A 23,350-nucleotide genomic window follows, 5' to 3' on the forward strand; every position below is an offset into this window, starting at 1 on the left:
CCTCTAGCTGGTTTCTCCTGCCACTATTCCTGACGTATAGGATCCTTGGCAGGATATCCAACACCCAACAAAGGTGGCCTGTGTGTCTTCGTTAAGGGAGGAGAATCTGAAAGACCTGCAAGTCCCTGATTAAAGCCCCTTTCTTTCCCAATTCTGCTTGCTTGCTCTTTTTTTTTTTAAACGTTACATGTAGATGCCTCCATAGGATCTCTGACATAATGGGCAAACTTGTTTCTTTTTCCAAAATAAAGCAGAAGAAAATCACATTTGGATTTGTGAGTCCCGATGGGCTCCTGATTTCTGCCCCAAGGGAAATAACAAGAGCTCTGAATACTCTTTCCCCTTAAAGGAGAAGAAACTGGGGCACCTGGGTGGCTCATTCGGTTGAGTGTCCGACTTCAGCTCAGGTCACGATCTCACGGTCCGTGAGTTCGAGCCCCTCTTCGGGCTCTGTGCTGACGGCTCAGAACCTGGAGCCTGCTTCAGATTCTGTGTCTCCCTCTCTCTCTGCCCCTCCCCTGTTCATGCTCTGTGTCTCTCTGTCTCAAAATAAATAAACATTAAAAAAAAAAAAGGAGAAGAAACTGTCCCTAAGCATAACGGCAGGGGGGTGGGGAGGGGAGCATGCAGCTTCCGCCCTCCCTACCATCTGCCTCCAACCATCAAGCAGGCAATGCTGATTCTGGGGCTCAGTATTGCTCCATAGAAGATGCCAGAAGCAGTACAGGCAATAGCCCGGTGTGGCTTGGCACCGCCTCTGATAGGGAATTAAACACACGTGAAGCCCAAGGCCCAGTCTGTGCATATTCGGCCCTCCTGAAAACTCACTTAATTGGGATTAATAGAATAAAACATGCTCTAGGCCAGGGACAGAAAGCACCCCTGATTTTGCCAGCCCTTCAGGGTGCTGCTCAATAAATCTTCAGGGAATAAGTTAATAAATACTTGTTGGCCTGGGTTGTGTATATTTGTATTGAGCAAACGGTGCGACACGTGACTTGCTTTGAGTCTAGAGGCGATCTTGGGGAACATCCTTCACAGGGACTCAGCAGAATGTACACCTGGGGACATTGGCTCTGAATGGGCATGATTCCATTAATCACTCATGTGTTACTATTCCTCTTGTGCACTAACCTCTTTGGGTCCAAACTTCACTAAAAAAACTATAACCATAATGAGAGTAAATTTTCAAAACAGGACTCATCATGAATATTGACTAAAATTCAGACACGCATGTATAGACACTCCCAATGTAGAGACACCCTTAAAGCGTCTTACTCATTCACTAGCAAAACAATCTTAAGATCTCTCCATCAATATACCATCCCCTGGTGCCAACCAACTGGAGCCCTAACTTAAGAAGAGTTTCCTTAAAATGTACTTAATTGTACAAATATACGAAAAGATCTGGGTTACCTTTTCAAAAGTCTGTTCTTACCTTGTACGTATTCCAGAATTTCTGTTTCAGGTCCAAAAATATGTCATCCTTTTCCTGGAGAATACTCATGCCTGTTTGTAAAAACACACACCAAAAGAATGTTTCAAAGATCCAGTGGGAAGAATACTGCCTAACAGTTAAAATTTCCTATTTCAAAATGCAAAGTAGCCAGTGGTATCTTCTCATTCATCATGTCTCTTCTGACCCAACAGTGAAAACGACATAACCTCCATTCTAAAACCAGATAAATCTTTGGGCACCTGGGTGGCTCAGTTGGTTGGGCATCCAACTCTTGATTTTGGCTCAGGTCATGATTTCACGGTTCATAGGATGGAGCCCCAAGTCGGGTTCCAGGCTGACAGCAAGGACCTACTTAGGATTTTCTCTCCCTCTCTCTCTCTGCCCCTCCCCTGCGCATCTTCTCTGTCTTTCTCTCTGTCTCAAAATAAACAGTTTTTAAAAACAAAAAATAAGGGGCGCCTGGGTGGCGCAGTCGGTTAAGCGTCCGACTTCAGCCAGGTCACGATCTCGCGGTCTGTGAGTTCGAGCCCCGCATCAGGCTCTGGGCTGATGGCTCAGAGCCTGGAGCCTGTTTCCAATTCTGTGTCTCCCTCTCTCTCTGCCCCTCCCCCATTCATGCTCTGTCTCTCTCTGTCCCAAAAATAAATAAAAAATAAAAGTTGAAAAAAAAATAAAAACAAAAAATAAAATTTGAAAAATCCTTAAATAAATAAATAAACAAAAACTAGATAAATCTTAAAGGAGTGATAAATATGAAGTAGAAATAGCAGAGTATAAAAGTGATAGGGAAAAATACACATTTTTTTTTTAATTTTAAGAGAATTCACAGCATTCAGATAGCAAGATGATTGGTGACTTCTCTGCCTGCCAAACTTTTTGTAAGATGTTTAAAATTTGAGAAATATAGAGGTGCCTGGGTGGCTCAGTCGGTTAAGCGTCCAACTCTTGATTTTGGCCCAGGTCATGATCTCCTGATGCTTGAGATCAAGCACCACGTTGGGCTCCAGGCTGACAGGGGGGAGCCTGCTTGGGATTCTCTCTTTCCCTCTCTCTCTGTCCCTCTCCTGCTCACAGGCGCACACACATGAGCTCTCTCTCTCTCTCTCTCTCTCTCTCTCAAAATAAAAACTTTAAAAAATAATAAATGAATGAACAAATATTTAATTTCCTTCTTTTAAAAAAAAGTGGCTGACGGACCCTGGGTGCTCTGGCAACTACAAAGTTCCCCCTCAATATTCTAATCAGAATTATTCCAGTATCATTATTCCAATCAGAATCTGAAAGCAAGAACATCGCTTGAGCCTTCCTAAAAACATTCTGAAAACTTTGCATGTTCAACAACCCTGAAAAGAAATTCAGGGAGCAAAGACAAAATCCTCCTATTTTAGGAAGGAGTAAAAATAAAAGTGCTTTAAAAATTCTCCTTCAAATCTGATTAGGAGGAAGGGGAAATGAGAGGTGTTTTTTTCAGCCTATTGCAAGGGATTTTTAGAACAGAATTTAGGAGAATACCCTTGCATGCAAGTATTGGTAAGGTCGGGTTCCACTTACCCAGCACTAATTAAGCGTTAAGCACTTTATGTGCCTTATTCCATTTGACTCCCCTCTCCAACAATCTGCGGATGTTGGTAGTTACAGAAGCAGAAAAATGAGCTTGGGGAGGTTAATGTTATACCACGTCCAACCCGGGTGCAGATTCCCAGCTGGACCTCTCCATCATAATCCAAGCTCCCCCAGGTGGCCCCAGCACAAAGGATCATCTGATACAGGCAATTTCCCAGTTGGAAATGCCTGGAACAAACATCCAACCCACTCCTCCCACCTTCATTTTCACACGAGGAGAGGGAAATCGGGCCAGAAATCTAAAAAGCAAAACAAAGCAGCCATCTGGGTAGGGATCCATGTCAAGAGCCAAGAGCCTCAGACTTGAACCGCAGGCCTCCTGGAGCCTGGTTACCGAGGCTTCTTTCTGCTTTCACACACAGTGACAACACCCAAGATTAAGAACACAGTATGGGTGTGCCTGGGTGGCTCAGTCGGTTAAGCGTCCGACTTTGGCTCGGGTCATGATCTCACAGCTCGTGGGTTTGGGCCCTGTTTCATGCTCTGTGCGGACAGCTCTGAGCCTGGAGCCTACTTTGGAATCTGTATCTCCCTCTCTTTGCCCCTCCCTAGCTCGTGCTCTGTCTGTCTCTATCTCTCAAAAATAAATAAATGTTAAAAAAAAATTTTTTTTTTTTTTAAAAGAACATGGTATGGAATGGATTGTGTGGATTATGTTGTCTTTGGGCAAATCACTTAACCCCCTTCGAATCTCAGTTTTCTGCTCTGTAACATGGATCTGCCTCCCTTGGTTGTTTGAAGATCAAATGGGAATCCGGTTCCCAGAGGCCCAGCCCCTAGGTCCCAAATCCTCACCAGCGTTCAAGACCACTGCAGTAATGGCCACGAGGAACCTCCTTGCCAATGTGGCATGGAAGTCACACCTTGGTACCAGGCACCCGGCAGCCCCAGCCTTGGGTCCTCTATTTCCCTGACCCCACTGACCCCATCAGCCCTGGGATAGCTGAGCCTACAGCAGGCAACGAGGCCCTTCATGCTTCCTGTGGGGTCTGTGAGAAAAGGAACGGAATCTGGCTCCCCAAAATAAGACCCATAAGGCATTGTGGTTTCTTCAAGGAGATGATTGGAGCCCCACAACCCAGTTTAGAAGGCACCAACAGCCACTGAAAAGACGACCTTCTTGGGGGAATCTGTTATCCCCAATGCAAAGGCCAGGCCCAGGACCCTTGGATTTTCTTACAGAATTGGTGCCACTCCCCTGCCCTCGCCCTCACCCGCTATAGAAACTGCTAGGAGGACAGAGGCTACAGAGCCCCTGGCACTGGTTTTGGCATGTAAGGTCCTGTGGAAGATTCCCAAAGTCAGGCCTTTAGGACCCAGGGTGATTTTCTGAGGAAGGGCCTCCTAGGTCTTTTCCTAGGCGTAGAGTTCTCTATGGCAAGATCCGAGGTCCCCTCACATTTTCTGTGGCTTTTTTATACAGGGAATGCACCCCCAAAGGAAATTCTTGTTACCAAAGCAGGACTGAGGCCTTGAGCATGAATTTTCTGGGGGACTCTGTTCCACCTGCTCTGCGCCCATGGTCCCCAGCCCCCTCCCATTTCATTGATGTGTCTGCCAGTAGAAAGGAGGCCCATAGCCCTGAGCGTGGATTTTCCCAGGAGCAGGACTGCCCTGTCCCATAACTAGGTCACTGGGGTTGCAGCCGCCATGGACAGGAGCTAGGATCTCCTCGACGTTTATTCGGACCTTTTCCAAGGGGAAAAGGCGGCCCCCCAGTCCTGCCTTCCTCCAGGTCTAGCCGACTTCCCAGGCTCCCTGAAACCTCCAGCCACTCAACTATGCACAACCCCAGCGTCCCAACTCCAATCCTGGACCCTGGCATCCTAGTTCTCGGCTTCTCCAACCACCACCTCTGAGCTTCTCCCCTTAATCTCCTGTCCCCAGACTTGTCAACTCTTGCACCTCGACCTCCTGCTCCTGCCCTGGCTCTCTCAGCCGTCTGAAATCCTGCCCTCACCCCCACCCCTTGGCTTGCAGCCCGGGTCCGGCCCCAGAGCCCCTGGCTCCATCCCAGCCCCCAGGAGCCCCCAGCCCCGGCCTCCAGTCCCCCAACCTTGGCTCCAGGCCCCCTCGTCGGATCTCGCCCTGGACCCGGTCCCCGCCCGGGCCGCTCACCGGCATAGAAGGCCGAGACGGCCACGGGCCCGCCGATCGCCTGATCGCACAGCACCTTGGCCAGCACCGCGCGCGGAGCACGGCCGGGCAGCGCGCGCTCCAGCACGCGCAGCCATACGTAGTTGAAGTTGGCGTGGAAGGTCACGGCCACGGTGGCCACGCGCCGCGTCTGCTGCCAGTCGGCCGGACCGCCCCGTAGCCGCTGCTGCAGCGCGTCGCCGGCGGAGAAGAGCGCCGCGTAGAGCAGCACGTTCGTGGGCCACGGGTAGCGCCGGGCAGCGCGCAGCAGCGCCCGCCACCCACCCGCCATGCCCGCGCTGGGGGCGACCGCCAGCGACCGCCGCGCAGGCCCCCTGGGCCACGCCCGCCCGCCGGCCCTGCCCTCGGCGCCGCCTCCGCCACCTGCACCTGTCTTCCCAGATGCTCCCGAGTCATTGGGCGGCCCGCGCACACCCAATCCGCGCCGTCCAATCCCGTGGCCACTAACCGTTGCGGGGCTGAGCCTTTGAAACGTGGCCGGTCCACAGAACGCGTGGTCCATTTCCATGAAACGTCCAGAATGGGCTAATGCGCAGCGACGGAAAGTAGACTAGCGGTTGCCAGAGGCTGGGCGATGGAGAGAACGCGAAGCAACTGGGTGCGCGGTTCCTTGGGGGGCGACGAAAGCGTTCTCTGTAAGGGGTGATGGTTGTACGGAAAACCATTGCATGCTATTTCAAACGGTGAATTCTATGGTATGTGAATTACAGCTCAAAAAAATGGGGGCGGGGGGGGAAGGGATACCAAAATTCAGTTACCAAGAGGATGGTGTATGTTAAATGTTTACAGGCACGGAATTCACCCTTCCAACGCACACAATACACTTGTGTCGCTTAGAGGCAAAGCCACAAGTTAAAATGTGAGGCCTTTCGTGGATGGGGAAGTGAGGCTGTGGGGACCTATTGCCTTCACTTCAGTGTGTGGACTCCCTGAATATTGCCTCGGAAAACGTGCGGAGCTCCCAGGCAGAGTCCCTGAAGCACGGCTCAGGGGGGACCCCAGCAACAGATGTCATCTCTGATCTAATGGAACTCAGTTGTCTGCTTTTTTTCCTCCCTTTTTTCTTCCTTCTCTGTCACATTCAAACCCATTCTCATTCTCCCTCTTCTTCTTCTTCTTCTTCTTCTTCTTCTTCTTCTCTTTTTTAATTTTTATTTATTTTGAGAGAGAGAGCCATCCTGCACGCCAGCAGGGGAGGGGCAGAGAGAGAGGGAGAGAGAGAGAATCCCAAGCAGGCTCCACACTGTCAGCGCAGAGACCCTCGAGGAGTTAAATCTCACCACCATGAGATCATGACCTGAGCCAAAATCAAGAGTCAGAGGGGCGCCTGGGTGGCGCAGTCGGTTAAGCGTCCGACTTCAGCCAGGTCACGATCTCGTGGTCCGTGAGTTCGAGCCCCGCGTCAGGCTCTGGGCTGATGGCTCGGAGCCTGGAGCCTGTTTCCGATTCTGTGTCTCCCTCTCTCTCTGTCCCTCCCCCGTTCATGCTCTGTCTCTCTCTGTCCCAAAAATAAATAAATAAACGTTGAAAAAAAAAAAAAAGAGTCAGATGCTTAACTGACTGAGCCACCCAAGCACCACCCCTCCCTTCTATTTGTTTACCCTATTTTATTTCATTTTAGGGTTTTTTTTTAACTCTTGGCTTTTCATTTTGAAAGGATTCCAGACTTCAAAAAAAAATTGCAAAAATATTACAAGAGTTCCCATATAGGCATCACCCAAGCTTCCCCAAATACTGACGTCTTGCATAACCATAGTACAATGATCAAAGCAAGAGAACAGTCGCTGATGTCATACTATTACCTAATCTACAGACCTTATTCAAATTATTGCCAATTGTCCCCCTGAAGTCCTTTTCCAGTCTGGCATCCAACCCCTGATCACTTTGCATGGCACTGAATCGTTACGTATCTATCACCTTGGTCTCCACTCGGGGGCACTAACCTGTTATTTTGCAGACTTCCTCCACGTGTCAATCCCACTGTTAAGGGATGAGTTGTGTCCCTCCCAAAATTCATATGTTGGAGCCCTAAGCCCCAATATCTCAGAATGGGACTGTTTGGGATATAGGGTCTTTAGATGGGACCCTAGTCCAATCTGCCTAGTGTCCTGATAAGAAGAGAAAATCTGGACACGCAAATGGGCACCAGGGTAATGCACACACAGAGGAAACACTGTGTGGGGACACAGTGAGAAGGAGGCTATCTGCAAGCCAAGGAGAGAGGCCTCCAGAGAAACCAGCCCGGCTAATACCTTGGCCTCAGACTTTAGTCTCCTGAACTATGAGAAAAATACAGTTATTTTTTAACCCACCTCATCTGTGGTATTTTGTTCTGGCAACTCTAGCTGACTAACACACCCATTCTCTTCAATTCTTGGGAATCTACCAATTTCTGTGTTCTTTGACCCTTTCTATTTGCATAAGTCAGCATCTATGCTGGGGCATTCTTCCCCAGCCCACCCCACCCCCTCATTCTGTTGTCACATAATCTTTTCTGACTCTGACCCACCTGCCTTCCTCTTAGAAGGACCCTTGTGATTACAGTCAGCCCATCTGGATAATCCAGAATAATCCCCATATATCAAGATCCGTTTCTCAAGGGTCATCTACAAAGTCCCTTTTGCCATGTAAAATAATGTATTCACAGGTTCTGGGGATTCAGATGTGGACATCTTTGGAGGACCAGTATTCAACCTACTGTAACTCCCCTTTATCGTGTCCTCCTTCTCTGTAACCCTTCTGATCTCTTCTGACAGCAACTGATCATGTTAGCTGAAATCCAGCTGTCCATTTCTCCATGTGTAGAGATTAGGCCCGTTTGTCCACACTTTTTCATTCATTCACTTAATTGATCGGTATTCTTTTTTTTTTTTTAAGTTTATTCATTATTTTATTTCTGAGAGAGAGAGCAAGAGAGTGAGCACAAGTGGGCAGAGAGAAGGTGACAGAGAATCCGAAGCAGGCTCCAGGCTCTGAGCTGTCAGCACAGAGTCTGATGCGGGGCTTGAACTCCCAAGCTGTGAGATCGTGACCTAAGCCAAAGTTGGATGCTTGACCGACTGAGTCACCCAGGTGCCCCAGTTGGCCATTATTCTTGAGGACTATTATGTGCCAGGCACTAAACTATGTACTTGTGGCAAAGATTTGTATTTGCAGGGCCTTTTTTAAAAAATCTAATCCCTGGGGCACTTGGCTGGTTCAGTCGGTTACGCATCTGAGTCTTGATTTTGGCTCATGTCAGGATCTCACAGTTCTTGGGATGGAGCCCCATGTCGGACTCTGCACTGACAGTGCGGAGCCTGCTTGCGATTCTCTCTCTCCCTCTCTTTCTGCCCTTCTCCCACTCGCTCTTTCCCTCTCTCTCAAAATAAATAAACATTAAAAACAAAACTAATTCCTGCCTACATTGGGGGGGGGGGGGTAGTGTGGCCTTCGTTATGAAAAAAAGAAAATCGCCCTCATTATTCCTACACAACTGCCTTGACCAGATTTGTTAGGGAGAAAAACAGAGCAAAATTGGAGACTGGAAACAGGGAAGTGGGGTGGAGAGGGGTTCGAGTTGCCAGATCAAATACAGGATGCCCAGTTAACTTGAAATCTTCAGACGAACCCTGCATAACGTTTTAGTGTTGGTATGCCCCATGCAATATTCAGGACACACATTAAAAAAAAAATTTCACTGCTCCTCTGAAATGCAAAGTTAATGGGGCACGCTCTATTTTTTTTTAATTTATTCTGCTAAATCTGGCACCCCCAAAGGATGGTGCTGACAGTCATTGAGGGACCACTACGTGTGTCCGTTATCTACGAGGCACCCGATGCATTAACTCATTTACTCCTCACAGAAGCCCAGTGAGGCAGATTGCTGACAATCCTCAGGGGGCCACGTATCCTCCAAAATCTACGGCGATCTTTATCAAGCAGCTCAACAGATTTGCTTAATGGGAGTTGAAAGAAAGAGAAATAAATACTAAGAAGGCTGACATGCTTTTACATGAGTTGCTATATACTTGTGTCTTCCTAAAAACAATAAAAAATCCAGTTAGTAAGGACAATCTATTACTCAAGCAAACGCTGAAGGACCCGCATGGACTTCAAACAAGAAGCGATGTTCTAAGATGAATTAAGTCGTTACATTGAGGCTTCCTCATCTGTGCAGGCTGTGATTCAGAGCCCTCCGGCAATAACGAGGCAAGGCTTTCCATGTGACATTAATATCCCTGAGCAGAGCGGGGCAGGGTAGCTGGAGAACAGAGTGCTGTGTTAAAATTTAACAGAGGAGTTTCGTGAGGAAGCTTTGGGAATAAGGCACTGATGTGGGAGCTGAGTTTCAGTTTACAACTAAGGATCATATTAAAACTACATTAGCATGATTACAATGAGGCTTCTCGTAAGTTATTGTTTCACGTTATTTAAATGAATCGGGGCTTCTTAGCAACCACTGAGTGCGCCACGGTGTCTAAAACCTCCTGGCTCCTCTTGAAGACTTCTCTGAAATTTCTACTGACAAACTAAAGGTTTCCAAGCTTAAAAAAGGCCGCAAGACTGACAGGTCTGTTTTCCAAAGCGCAGAGAAAGCAATCAGTTAAGGCTACCCCTAAAAAAAAAAAAAAAAAAAAAAAAGTCACTGAGGCTCTTCAAACCTTTTCGAAATCACCTATAAGAAATGACTTGTCTCCAGGAATTTCTCCAGCAGAAGGAAGGGAGCTATGTGTGCCCAGCGAGCACAAGGTTTTCGTTTAGTGTGGCTGCAGGTGGATAAAAAAGAGCCATGCTTTATGCAAATTTTACTACAGTAGTCCCATCCTCCCACCCACCACCCGGCCCTACCCCTTATCTGCGCTTTGTGGGACCAGAGGTCAACCCCTACCAGGAAGCAAATGATCCACCTTGTGACGAATCCTCAGAGGGTCAATCGTAGCCTAACCTGAGGTCACAGCGCCTAAGTCACTCACAGCACTTCATGTCATTGTGTGGACATTTTATCACCTCCCGTCACCACAAGAAGGGTGAGTACAGGACAATAAGATATTTTGAGAGACCACATTCACATAACTTTTGTTACAGATTATAGTTACAATTGTTCTGTTTTATCACGAGTTACTGTTTTGAATCTCTCGCTGTGCCTGATTTATAGATTACACTTTATCATAGGTAGGTATGTATGGGGAAAAAAACCCTAGCTTATACAGTATATATGTTCAGTACTGTCCGAGGGTTCAGGCATCCACTGGAGGGATCTTGGAATATATCCCCTGACGATAAGGGGGGACCTGTTGTATGACTTTTTTTTTAAGGTTATTTTTATTTGGATGGATTTTCTTTGAATGATGAATGGGATTGAAATTATAGGGGAGGGAGTAAGAGGCACCACCCACTGCTCGATCCCTATCTGAATGTGCACCAGGAGGTGAAGAACAGGCACTCCAGATGGAAAAGGTCAGAAGGAAGGTTAGAAGGAGGAAGATAGATAGAAGCCCGCTTCCCACCAGAGTCTCAGTTTCTCCTGTTAACAGAAATGATATTAAGCAATTCTGTCACGAAATCATAGCATTTCAGCTCCGATGTGGAAAAACCATGTCTAAAAATTCTGTCTCACGGCACCTACGTGTCTTAGTTGGTTGAACATCTGACTTCAGCTCAGGTCATGATCTCGCATTTTGTGAGTTCTAGCCCCACATCGGGCTGTCAGCACAGAGCCCGCTCCGAATCCTCTGTCCCCCTCTCCCTACCCCTCCCCTGCTTTTGCTCTCTCAAAAATAAGTAAATATTTTTTAAAAATTGTGTATCCATGACCTAGACAATTCTCGTACCCTTGACATTGACACAAATTATGTGAAAGATGCTTGGATCAATATCATGGGTTTAGGACATTTTGATGTTGGCCAGAGGTGAAACAAAACACGGAGGCTAAAACTCTATCTGTTCTTTGCTCTTGTTTAGAAATTTGGAATACTTCCTCATCCTTCTATCCTGCCTCCAGTAGAATACTGAAACATGGCAATAGATTTCTTAACAGGGATGGTGGGCTTTATAGATCCCACCTGCAACTTGGTATTTTGAAATATTTTTTTTATGTTTATTTTGAGAGAGAGAAAGAGAAAGCATGAACAGGGGAGGGGCAGAGAGAGAGGGAGAGAGAGAATCCCAAGCAGGCTCTGTGCTAACAGCTCACGGGGGGAGGGGGGGGCGCGGGGGGGGGGGGGCTTGATGAGGGGCTCAGTCTCATGAACCAGGAGATCATGACCTGAGCCAAAATGAAGTGTCAGAAACTTAACCGACTGAGCCACCCAGGCAACCCACAACTTGGTATTTTAAGATGATTCTATTTGAAAGAAATATTTGAAGTAGAGTGTTTCTCTGGCTAAGGAAGTCTGTTTTCATCAGCTTTATTTTAAGCAACTATTTCTCACAATTGGTGTGGGATAATAGAGCAATTAAATTTATTTTATTAATTTTCCATTGTTAATTTTGGGGGAAAAGAAATACTTTTGCAAGTCCTCCTAAAATACATTAAAAAGAGATGAAATTTAAAAGTCTGAAACTATGGAAAACCCAACATCAGAGGGAGCTTTAAAGATAGTACATATTCAACATGCAAATGAATTAAGCATTTCCACATAAAAGGTGAATTAATTATGGAGACTTTTCTTTTCCAATTATGCTTTTTTTGAACTCTGAAACTCCAATTACTGTAGGAAATGTATGACTCTACTAATATGTGGAAGAAATAACTAATTAGTAGAATACGGATCTAGGGATGCGTTTAGTACTCTATTCATCTGATCCAATCAGAGAGAGAAATCACGTTGTAATAAGAAAAGGGAACGTATAATACAGTTGATTCTTACTCTTCAAAGTAGATATATTGCATAAAGTTGCTATGCTCCTTAAATTAGCAAATGTTGAACCATTACTTTTCCAGGATTAGGTTCCTTTGAGCCTCTGGTCACAGCATTTTCATCAACTGATGAATCCATAAACTCGTTTTGTGTTTCTGTTGAAGGGCACTCTATTTAATATATACTGTTGATTCATTAGCGTTGATCTCAGCCAACAACATTATATAACTCATGTCTGAACAAAGCTTATCTATAGTCGTTTTCTGTTGAAGGCTCACGACAGCCTTCTTGCGCTCGGGAATGCTAGCCACTGCTTTAAGTGCTATGTTTAAGGGCCATTTTTTTTTTAAGGTTTTTTTTTTTTTTAACCTTTATTTACTTTCTTTGCACAGGCAATGGATGGGAGAGAGTCAGACAGAGCGGCAGGCACGGAATCCGAAACAGGCTCCGATCAATGGGCACGGAGCCTGACGTGGGGCTCGAACTCGCAGGTCGCGAGACTTCGACCTGAGATGCAGTCAGACGCTTAACTAACTGAGCCACCCAGGCGCCCCTTAAGGGCCATTTTAAATAGCGAATTCACTCAGAGCACAAAAAATGAAGAAAACCTGGCACTAAATAGATTGAGAAAGGGACACTTGTTTACAGTCTGAGAGCTGTGATATGAAGACAGAGTGTCACCTGGTTCAACGGCAGCTGGGAACACACAAGCTGGTTGACTCAAATGTGTTGCTGCTCTGTGTGTGCACATGACACTTCAAATGACAACAAAAGCATCAGGAGTGTAGATGTGGGGGTTCCAAACAAACTTTAGCAAGCAGTTGAGTTTGCAAATATGGAACCCACCAATAATGAGGATTGACTCCATACGGAATTGCTGATGGGGAATTGGAATAATGAGGGGGTGGAAAACAGAACTCTGAAGAGTATACAAAGGGACAGCTGCTGTCCCTCCTCCTGGGACTGAGATGAAACACCCAAGGAAGAACTCTCCTCACTCCCAGGGCTGAGATCCTGATCTTGTTGGGAGGACACAGCCGCGGCTTACTGAATGGCAAAGTCAGTGGCTAGAAAGGCCTGCTAGCTGGTGGCATTTGCTGGACATCTGCCCTCTGGGGTAAGCTGTTATGGGGCAGTGTCTCATTAGAGGTCCTCTGTTACAAAATCACTAGAGACAGGGTGCCAACAGAGGATATCATGATTTATAATAAGAGATATATATTTGATCTTCATTCTGTTTCTGGCTGAGAGCTCCTAAAACCCCTGGAATTTCCTGAGCAATCAGAGAGCATTTTTTGTTATAGAATTTGATTTTTTTTTTGTACTCAGCTCCTGAAATAGCTCCAGAGCCTTAAAGCTGAAATGAGTGTCTTAGTATTCGTCCCAAGCCCCTTTCAACCACACCCGAGTTTGCGTTTGTGTGAATGAAGTGACTCTTGAAAGCCTTTAAGGAGGCGTGGCGGGAGGGGCGGGGGCTATTTCCAGCAGAACCAATCAGGTGATTAGAGGGTGGGATGTTTCAGCTCCACCCCCAGCCGCCTACGCCCAGGGAAGGGACAGGGGGTGGAGCCTGAGCTCAATCACCAGTGACCAGTGATACAATGAAGCATTTCTGTGTAATGAAGCCTCCATTAAAAAAAAAAAAAAAAAAAAAAAAAAAAAAGATGAGTTCAGAGAGCTTCTGGGGTGGTGAACACGTGGAGATTTGTAGAGAGTGGGGCCCTCAGAGAGCCCTGAAGCTCCACATCCTTTCCCCCTACCTCGCCCTATGCTTCTCTTCCATTTTGCCTTATATCCTTTTTTTTTTTTTTTTAGAGTTTATTTGATTGTTTTGAAAAAGAGAGAGTACAAGCAGGGGAGGGGCAGAAAGAGAGGGAGAGAGAGACAATTCCAGCATTCTCTCTCTCTGCCTCTCCCCTCCACCTTCTGTTCAAAATAAATAAATAAACTTAAAAAAAAAAAAGTAAAGCTTATATTACACATGCCATTTTCTTACTTTCCTTTTTGAATTAACAGCATATCATCATCCCGTGTCAATAGGTAGGTTTCCACATCAGTATTTTTAAAGGTGTGTATTAACCAATTTTACTATAATTTAATCAATTTCTTATATTGTTGAATATATAGGTTGTTTTAACATTTTTACCATTATATACAATGTTGCTGTTGACATTCTCACAGTTAAGTCTTTAACTTCATTATCTTACATGTCTGGTAGAATTTGAGGGAGAAAAGATACGTATATTCTAAGTTTTTTGTTGTTACTGAATGCCAAATTACATTCAGTTCAGTATAACTGAAACTTATAGAAGATTTAATAATAGTTTGAAATTCTATCAGTAATGCAAAAGAGTGTTTTCTTCTACTTTAACAGTAGATATTATTAAAAACAAAAAAAAAACATGTTGATTTGATAAACAAGAATGGTATCTCCTTTGATTTTTACACGTTTGGTCACTAACAATGTTTGTGTGTGTGTGTGTTTATTGACCATTTGCACATCTTTTCCTTTTTAAATATTGTATGTTAATGTTCTTGTTCATTATTCTTTCGAGCACAAAGTTTTAGAGAAGGCTGAATTATTTCATAAAATACAAATAAACCTGAAATGAATGAGAAGTAGAATTTACCTTTTTATACTATTTATCTTTTTGCAATGTCACCTAAAATAATCACTGTCATCTAAAATTTTACTTTAGGGAAAGAAGACTCTGAAACATAAGTAAAAATTAGCTTAAAATGCAGGATAAAAGGGGCGCCTGGGTGACTCAGTTGGTTAAGCATCTGACTTCGGCTCAGGTCATGATCTCACAGTTTGTTAGTTCAAGCCCCATGTCGGGCTCTGTGCTGACAGCTCAGAGCCTGGAGCCTGCTTCGATTCTGTGTCTCCCTCTCTCTGCCCCTTCCCCAGCTCTCTCTCTCTCTCTCTCTCTCTCTCTCTCTCTCTCTCTCTCTCTCAAAAGTAAATAAACATTAAAAAAATTGTTTTTAATGCGAGTAACAAAATTCTTTTTCATATGGCTGCCTCAATCTTAACATACCTGCTTCAGATTTTCCAAGACTTCATGCCCAACCCTGATTCCATGATATTTGGATGATGATAGGTCTGTGAATTGCCAGAACTACTCCAACAGCAAAGAAAGGTCCTTTGAGTAATAGCAAAATCAATGGGGATGTCATCCTCAAGGTTTTGAAAATCAACGATAAATTGTCCATGGTAGTAGTTGGTCTTGCTTAATTTTCTTCTGTTTCCAGCTGATTATCAGTGAACAAATATTTTCAATGTTTTGGAACAGAGATTTCAAATTTACAGCCTGAGGGATGGATTCATTCATAATTTACTCTCTATTCTCTTATCCTGCTCTATTTTCCTGTTGGTACTCACAACTAATTAATATTATATAGCTATTTGTTATCTCTCCACTCCAATGGAATGTAAGATCCACAAATGCAGAAACTCTTTTAATAACTGTATCCCTGATTCCTAGCATATAGTGGACTCTCAGAAAGTATTTGTTGGATGCATGCATTCAGTAATCATTCACTAAACCCTCACTGCATCCCAGACACTGGGCTATCAAGACTTGGGATGTAAAATTGCTTGCTCGGCTCGCAGAGTGTCTTTAACGTGTGATACTCATTTTTTTTTTAATGTTTATTTATTTTTGAGAGAAACAAAGACAGAGCACACGCAGGGGAGGGGCAGAGAGAGAAGGAGATCCAGAATCTGAAGCAGGCTCCAGGCAATGAGCTGTCAGCACAGAGCCTGACACGGGGCTCTGAGATCATGACCTAAGCCAAAATCGGATGCTTCACTGACTGAGCCACCCAGACGCCCCAACATGTGATACTCATTAAAACCAGATGGAAAACAATGGGAATGTTTGGAAATAAAATCTGCATGTTGTGCCAGTGTGTAAATTCATTACCCATCCATCCATCCATTCATTTCACAACCGTTTTCAGAGTCTACCTGCTTGTTACTGGGGACAAAATATCAAAGACAGACTGTGTCTCTGTAGAAATGGCGTTTCTAGTCTATCCAGAGAGACAGACATTAAATAATAATTACAACCGTGCCAAGTGCAGGAGAAAAGTGCAGGTGCACTTATGATGTTTCCCTGAGAAAATGAGACTTAAACTTCTACCAAAGAGGTTAGAAGTTTAACAGGGGGAAGGAAGGCAAGAACAATGCAGTTAAAGAAAACCACTTCTCAGGAAGGAGTCTGCTGTATTATAAGAACAAGGAAGAAATGACAGCTCAGACCCAAGGAGGTAGAAGGGGGCCACACCGTTGTGCGGACCACGTGAAGGATGCCTGCTTGGCTCCGTGGATAAGCCAAGGCTTCCAAGCAGAGGATCGGACTTCTCTGCTTAACAGACTACGGAGGTATGGCCGGGTCCCTGTGTGGAACTGGAAGGGAGGACAGCTTCGAGAGATACTGAGGAGGTTTACCTGGAACACTGACAACACTGATTGGAAGGGCCTGGGGAAGGAGAAGTGTGTGAGACACATACCAGGGTTCCTGGCTTGAACCACAGGGTGGGTGATGGTACCTTTACTGGGATGAGGAATGTCAGGGAGACCCTCGTTTTGGAGGATGAGTTCAATGCCCATCTATGAATGTACATGACTGGAACACAAGTTTCAGAAACACGGTTACCCTTTACTGTGTGTGATGCAACCTGATATTTTTTTAAATCAACATGATGGAAGGGTATTTTACATATAGTAAAGTATATCCATTTTACATGTTTAGTTTAATGAGTTGTGATAAATGTATATACCTCTGCATACCACTGCATTCAAATTAAAATTTCTATCACCTCCAAAAATTCCCCATCATCCATGTGCGGTTAATTACTCTTCATCCCTGGCCACAGGTTTTTGGATGAGTCTGCATTGTCCACAATTTCACATAATTGGAATTACACAGTATACACATTCATTTATATGTGACATCTTTCACTCAGCATAATGTTTCTGAGATTCATCTATGACAGCAGTCCACACTATGGCCTATTTTTAAAAAAATTTTTTAATATTTATTTCTTTATTTATTTTGAGAGAGAGCATTCATGAGAGTGGGAAAAGAGCAGAGAGAGACAGAGGGAGAGAAAATCCCAAGCAGGATCCATGCTGTCAGCAAAGAACCCGGCACGGGTCTCAAACTCACGAACCATGACCTGAGCCGAAATCAAGAGTTGGATGTTCAGCCCACTGAGCCACCCAGGCGCCCCCACTACCTACTTATAGAAAGGTCTAAGAGCTAAGAATGGCTTTCTATTTTCAAATGGTTGGGAAAACACTGGAAAAGAACATTTTATGATGTGGAAATTGTATTAAATTCAAAATTCAGTGTCCATGAATAAATTTTTATTGGAACATAGCATTGACTCATTTGTTTACATATTGACAATGACTCATGCTATACAGAATTAAGTACTTGTGACACAGATTGAATGGCCCCCAAAACCTAAAATATCTACCACTTGGGCCTTTATAGAAAATGCCGACTTTTAGGGTGTTCCACGTGTAAGTCGTTCGTTCTTTTTTATGCCTGTGTAGTATAGATTGGCAACAAATATTTTTCTTTTTGCCTGTTGATGGACATTTGGATTGTTTCTTAGTTACCTTTATTCCATATAATGTGCTCTGGTGTTTTTCTTTTCTTTATTTCTCTCTCTCTCTCTCTCTCTCACTCTCTCTTTTAGTGCAAAAAAGGTGATTTTATTAAAGCACAAGGACAGAACCCATGGGCAGAAAGAGCTGCTCTGATCTTTTCTATCCAGTTCAGTTTTTCAAAATTGCTAGCCACCACCCGCTAGGCTGATTTCACAACTCATCAGTGGTTTTGACTGTCAGTTTAACAACCACACTGGTATAGATGTTAAACAAAAAAATGGAGGATACAAAGTGGAAGAAAAGAGCATTAGGGCTGAGTGCTGAGGAAATTCAGCAATTAAACATAGGATAGAGGAAGAAGAATGAAGAAGAGACAGTCAGACAGAGAACACAGCAAAGAGAGTTTGATCTCGGGAAGCAAGGGAAGTGTCGATTTCAAAAAAGAAGTTATTATCTGGATCTAATGCAGCTGAGACATCATGTAAGCTGGATGGGGATGATTTTAGTGAGATTTGTTTGGGTGGAATGAAGGCACTGAAACCACATTGAGATGAGTCGGCGGAATGTGCGTGATGAAAATTGAGATCATAAGTGTAACTGGAGGGAGCTATGGATGGGCTCCACTGAGGAGTCTTTGTCTGCTTGGTTTTGGTGTGCTTTTTTTTTTTTTTTTATGTGAAAACCACAAGAATGTTTAAAGAACACTAAAAAGCAAGTATAACCTGAATTTTATAGATGAGTAAACCAAAACAGCGCAAAGTCAAGCAACTGGCCCGAGTAGCTTTTCAGTTTGAAGAGCTCAGATTTACTTGGATCTACAATCTGAGCTCTGACAGTGTGCTATTCTAAAAACCAAGAAAAAGCTAGTCCATGGGTAATCCAACAGTTGTGCCTGTGATTTACAAGTCTGCAGTTGAAGGAATACTTTTAAAGTCTTTGTTAGGCGTTGGGCATCTTTTCATGTGCCTGTTGGCCATCTGGATGTCTTCTTTAGAGAAGTGTCTATTCATGTTTCCTGCCCATTTCTTCACTGGATTATTTGTTTTTTCAGGTGTGGAGTTTGGTGAGCTCCTTATAGATTTTGGATACTAGCCCTTTGTCCGATATGTCAGTTGCAAATATCTTTTCCCATTCCGTTGGCTGCCTTTTAGTTTTGTTGATTGTTTCCTTTGCTGTGCAGAAGCTTTTTATCTTCATGAGGTCCCAATAGTTCATTTTTGCTTTTAATTCCATTGCCCTTGGAGATGTGTCAAGTAAGAAATTGCTGCAGCTGAGGTCAGAGAGGTTTTTTCCTGCTTTCTCCTCTAGGGTTTTGACGGTTTCCTGTCTCACATTCAGGTCCTTTATCCATTTTGAGTTTGTTTTTGTGAATGGTGTAAGAAAGTGGTCTAGTTTCAACCTTCTGCATGTTGCTGTCCAGTTCTCCCAGCACCATTTGTTAAAGAGACTGTCTTTTTTCCATTGGATATTCTTTCTGCTTTGTCAAAGATTAGTTGGCCATACTTTTGTGGACCAAAACCACACTCAGAGATCACCTCACGCTGGTCAGAGTGCCTAAAATGAACAAATCAGGAGACTATAGATGCTGGAGAGGATGTGGAGAAACGGGAACCCTCTTGCACTGTTGGTGGGAATGCAAACTGGTGCAGCCGCTCTGGAAAACAGTGTGGATGTTCCTCAGAAAATTAAAAATAGACCTACCCTATGACCCAGCAATAGCACTGCTAGGAATTTACACAAGGGATACAGGAGTGCTGGTGCATAGGGGCACTTGTACCCCAATGTTTATAGCAGCACTCTCAACAATAGCCAAATTATGGAAAGAGCCTAAATGTCCATCCACTGACGAATGGATAAAGAAATTGTGGTTTATATATACAATGGAATACTACGTGGTAATGAGAAAGAATGAAATATGGCCCTTTGTAGCAACGTGGATGGAACTGGAGAGTGTTATGTTAAGTGAACTAAGTCATACAGAGAACAACAGATACCATATGTTTTCACTCTTATGTGGATCCTGAGAAACTTAACAGAAACTCATGGGGGAGGGGAAGGGAAAAAAAAAAAAAAAGAGGTTAGAGAGGGAGAGAGCCAAAGCATAAGAGACTCTTAAAAACTGAGAACAGGGGTGCCTGGGTGGCTCAGTCGGTTAAGTGTCCGACTTTGGCTCAGGTCATGGTCTCCCGGTCCGTGAGTTCAAGCCCTGCATCGGGCTCTGTGCTGACACCTCGGAGCCTGGAGCCTGTTTCAGATTCTGTGTCTCCCTCTTTCTCTGACCCTCCCCTGTTCATGCTCTCTCTCTCTCTCTGTCTCAAAAATAAATAAACGTTAAAAAAATTAAAAAAATAAAAATAAAAAAAACTGAGAACAAACTGAGGGTTGATGGGGGGTGGGAGGGAGGGGAGGGTGGGTGATGGGTATTGAGGAGGGCACCTTTTGGGATGAGCACTGGGTGTTGTATGGAAACCAATTTGACAATAAATTTCATATTAAAAAAATAAAGTCTTTGGTAGGCTTCTTGGGAGGAAAACGTGATTATTCACGATCTGAGATTTGTGAACAGCAAGAAATCCGTCTACTTTTAAATCAGGTGGGGCTCTGGTCCATACAACATGTTTATGGAGGAAAATCACTAACCTACAAAATATCAACATTAGGATCTTCTAAAAATAAATAGAAAACCCACATTGATGGACATTCTATAAAGTATCTGTCCTGTACTCATATCTGTTGTGAGACACACAAATAGTCCTTCTGTTGGAAGAACTATTCAAAAGCACACTATTCTAGACTTTCTATCAAGGACTTATCTGGGAAAAAGTGTCAAAATATGAATAGAGTCTATTGATTAGAAAGTAATATCATCAAGTTATTTAGAGACGAAAGGACATCATCTGCAACAAATTGCAAAATGATTCAGGGGCAAACTATGTGTGTTCATATTTATTTATTCACTTAGAGAGAACAATATAGCAAATGTGGTGAAATGTTAACATACAGGGAATCGGGAAGAGTTTGAGAGAATTCTTTTTCCTTTTCTTGCAACTTTCCTACAAGTCTGAAATTATGTCAAAACAAAAAGAAAAACGAGAGGGTGGTAAGAAATCGTATCTTGGCAAACTTCCTTGGATATAAAAATATATGTGACATAGGAAAATTCACAGCTTTTCTCATTTAGGTCAGAATTAATGTAAAGTCAAGAATGTTAGTGTCTGCTAACAACGCAAAAAAAGAAAACCAGGTACCATGTGCCTTTTGACGAAGAGAACAACAATCATCTCTGAATAAGTCCCCAGAACTTCAGACCTAAACCTGATTAAGCCTAGATCCAACCACCAATTTGCAGGAAATATAGAAAACAGAGGGAAATTCTGACTAAGGAAAATTCTACAACAGTAACATGATGTCTTCAACAGATCAATTGTAAAGGAAAAAAAGATATAGGAATACCTATAGATTAAAAGAGAATACGTGTGTGTGTGTGTGTGTGTGTGTGTGTGTGTGTGTGTAGAGAGAGAGAGAGAGAGAGAGAGAGAGAGAGACTGTATATTAAGATACTATATATATATATATTAATGTTTATTTATTTTTGAGAGGGGGAGGGGCAGAGAGAGGGAGACAGAGGATCCAAGGAGAGCTCTGTGCTGGACACGGGGCTCGAACTCACGAACCAGGAGATGGTGACCTGAGCCAAGGTCAGAGGTCAGATGCTTAACCAACTGAGCCACCCAGGAGCCCCTAGATATATTTTTATAGTGTTTATGGATGCATGTTTGGGTGATAAAACCGCAAAGGAATGATTAGGACATGATTACTGTAAAGATCAGAAAGTGGTTATTTTTTCTTGGGGTGAGGGAGCTGGGATTGTTTGGGGCAGGGCTTATGGGATGTCTGAGAAGGTTCCTCTCATGGAGGGGATGGTGATGACAGGGTGTTAGTTGGGGACAGTTCATTTCTTTTAAGCTGTTTCCTATATTTTCACAACAAAATTTGTCTTTGCTGCTTTTGTTTCATTTTGTTTTGAACTCCGTTGCTGAACTTAGCGAAACTAATGAAACAAGGTAGGTTACAAATCGTCTCAGTGTTGCCACCTTAAGTCTCCTTGAGGAACCGCAGACTTCTCTCCGAAACTGCCGGGTGAGATTTAAAAAATGATTGAAATCAATTTTTTTTTCCAGGTAATTGACTTAACTTCAATTCATGAGAGAAATGCACGCACATGGCAAATATCCAGAGAGTGTAGAAGAATATAAAATGGGATATTGCCAATTTCTTTTCCCTCATCTGTAACCCCCCTACTCCCATTCTGTAGCTTTTACCTTCTACTTTGTAAAAAATATCGTTGTGTCTGTTCCTTAATTTAGAAAGAAACTATTGTTTCCTTACTCTAAAAAATGATAAATTTATTGCCATTTGCACCAGCTCTCCTATCCTCTCCACTTCCTGATTTTTGTTACTTAATTTTATTTTGTCTAGAAACAAAAGCGAACACCCTTTATGCCTTAAAATATTACACTTAAAACTTTGAATCTTGACTTTGCCATTTCAGAGAGTCTTTACTTAGTGTGAAATGAAGTTGAGGACATTGGTGATTCCACTTACATTCCTACTCACCTTGCCTCTTCCCTCCCACTTTTTGGTAATTTACTAATTTTCCATCACCCTGGTGAATGATAAATACATCTTCCATATATATCACTTGGTTGATTCCAAAAGTTAATGGTTACTTTACAGTGTCACCATGGAAATGGCATCCCTCAAAAGAGTTCCTTTTTTAGCTTGTGGTGTTTCAGATTGATAATTCTGCCATTTTCATTTCATTTCCTGAAATTCAGGGTCGGCTTGTGAAAAGTTATTAAACAACATGCTAAATGTGAAATGTCAATCCTCACTCTAAACTTTCCCTGTTCAGAGCATCAGATGAAGAATTCATTGGGTTTTATAGCGGCTTTCTGATTTTGGTAGTCCATTGAAGAAGGGAGTTTGAAAGTTGTTGTATACTGATAACGATTGTGTGCCCATGTCCTGCCTGAAATAGCATGATTGTTTATGAAGGGTATCTTTAATAAAGCTGGATACAGTTTGGCTTGGGAAAAAAAAAAAAAGCTAAAGGTTAAAAGCAACATTTACAATACGTTTATGTAAATATCAATCGGGACACAACAAAAATCATGTGAATAGACTCAAAGGGGAAAAATAACCACAAACTTCTTTTATTTGGTTTGCTTCTTGCCTATTTCAAGAAAAGGTCTGTATTGGCACATATAAGCCAAATGTTCTCACAATGAGTGGTTTCATGTTTTGTTTTCCTACAATACTTTTCTCATATGTCTGTACTAGCTCATAGAATGCTACATTTACATAGCTGTCCATCCACAAGCGAAATGGTTTTAACTTATTTTGCTGTGTGTGTGTGTGTGACAAACGAGTATAAAATGAAAGCTATGGATATTTTCCCCAAATGTACTCATAATACAAAATTTTGGATACAGTTTCAGGAGTTTTACGGGCCTCCCCCCGGGTCACAAAGTAAAAACCTCTGTTCTAAACAGTGTATCCTTAAAGGCAGGGATCTGCTCTTATTTTTGTATTTCTAGCATCTGACTGTCCAAGATGGCAGCCAATACATATATTTGGGTA

At 43.4% G+C, this 23,350-nt stretch overlaps 1 protein-coding gene and 1 long non-coding RNA gene across 4 annotated transcripts in view; one reads left to right on the forward strand and one right to left on the reverse strand.

The window, feature by feature from the left end:
• The window catches only part of MPV17L (MPV17 mitochondrial inner membrane protein like), a 32,673-nt gene extending 27,061 nt beyond the window's left edge, over window positions 1-5,612 (reverse strand). The window contains exons 1-2 of one of the 3 annotated variants that reach the window (XM_058711927.1): window positions 5,201-5,612; window positions 1,439-1,509 (exon numbers count right to left, since the gene is read on the reverse strand). In XM_058711927.1, coding sequence (XP_058567910.1) covers window positions 1,439-1,509; window positions 5,201-5,510 — 381 coding nt within the window. In that variant the 5' untranslated portion in view covers window positions 5,511-5,612. The remainder of the gene's footprint in view (window positions 1-1,438; window positions 1,510-5,200) is intronic. The other 2 variants (XM_058711926.1, XM_058711928.1) reach the window with 2 other exon arrangements.
• A 4,482-nt stretch (window positions 5,613-10,094) lies between these two features.
• LOC131501194 (uncharacterized) lies at window positions 10,095-17,471 on the forward strand. The gene is made up of 2 exons (XR_009256683.1): window positions 10,095-10,248; window positions 14,098-17,471. It is a non-coding gene; the product is annotated as an uncharacterized LOC131501194 (long non-coding RNA).
• The last annotated feature ends 5,879 nt before the right edge of the window (window positions 17,472-23,350 follow it).

This window comes from Neofelis nebulosa, chromosome 18 (genome assembly GCF_028018385.1).
Source record: "Neofelis nebulosa isolate mNeoNeb1 chromosome 18, mNeoNeb1.pri, whole genome shotgun sequence".
NCBI lineage: Eukaryota > Metazoa > Chordata > Mammalia > Carnivora > Felidae > Neofelis > Neofelis nebulosa.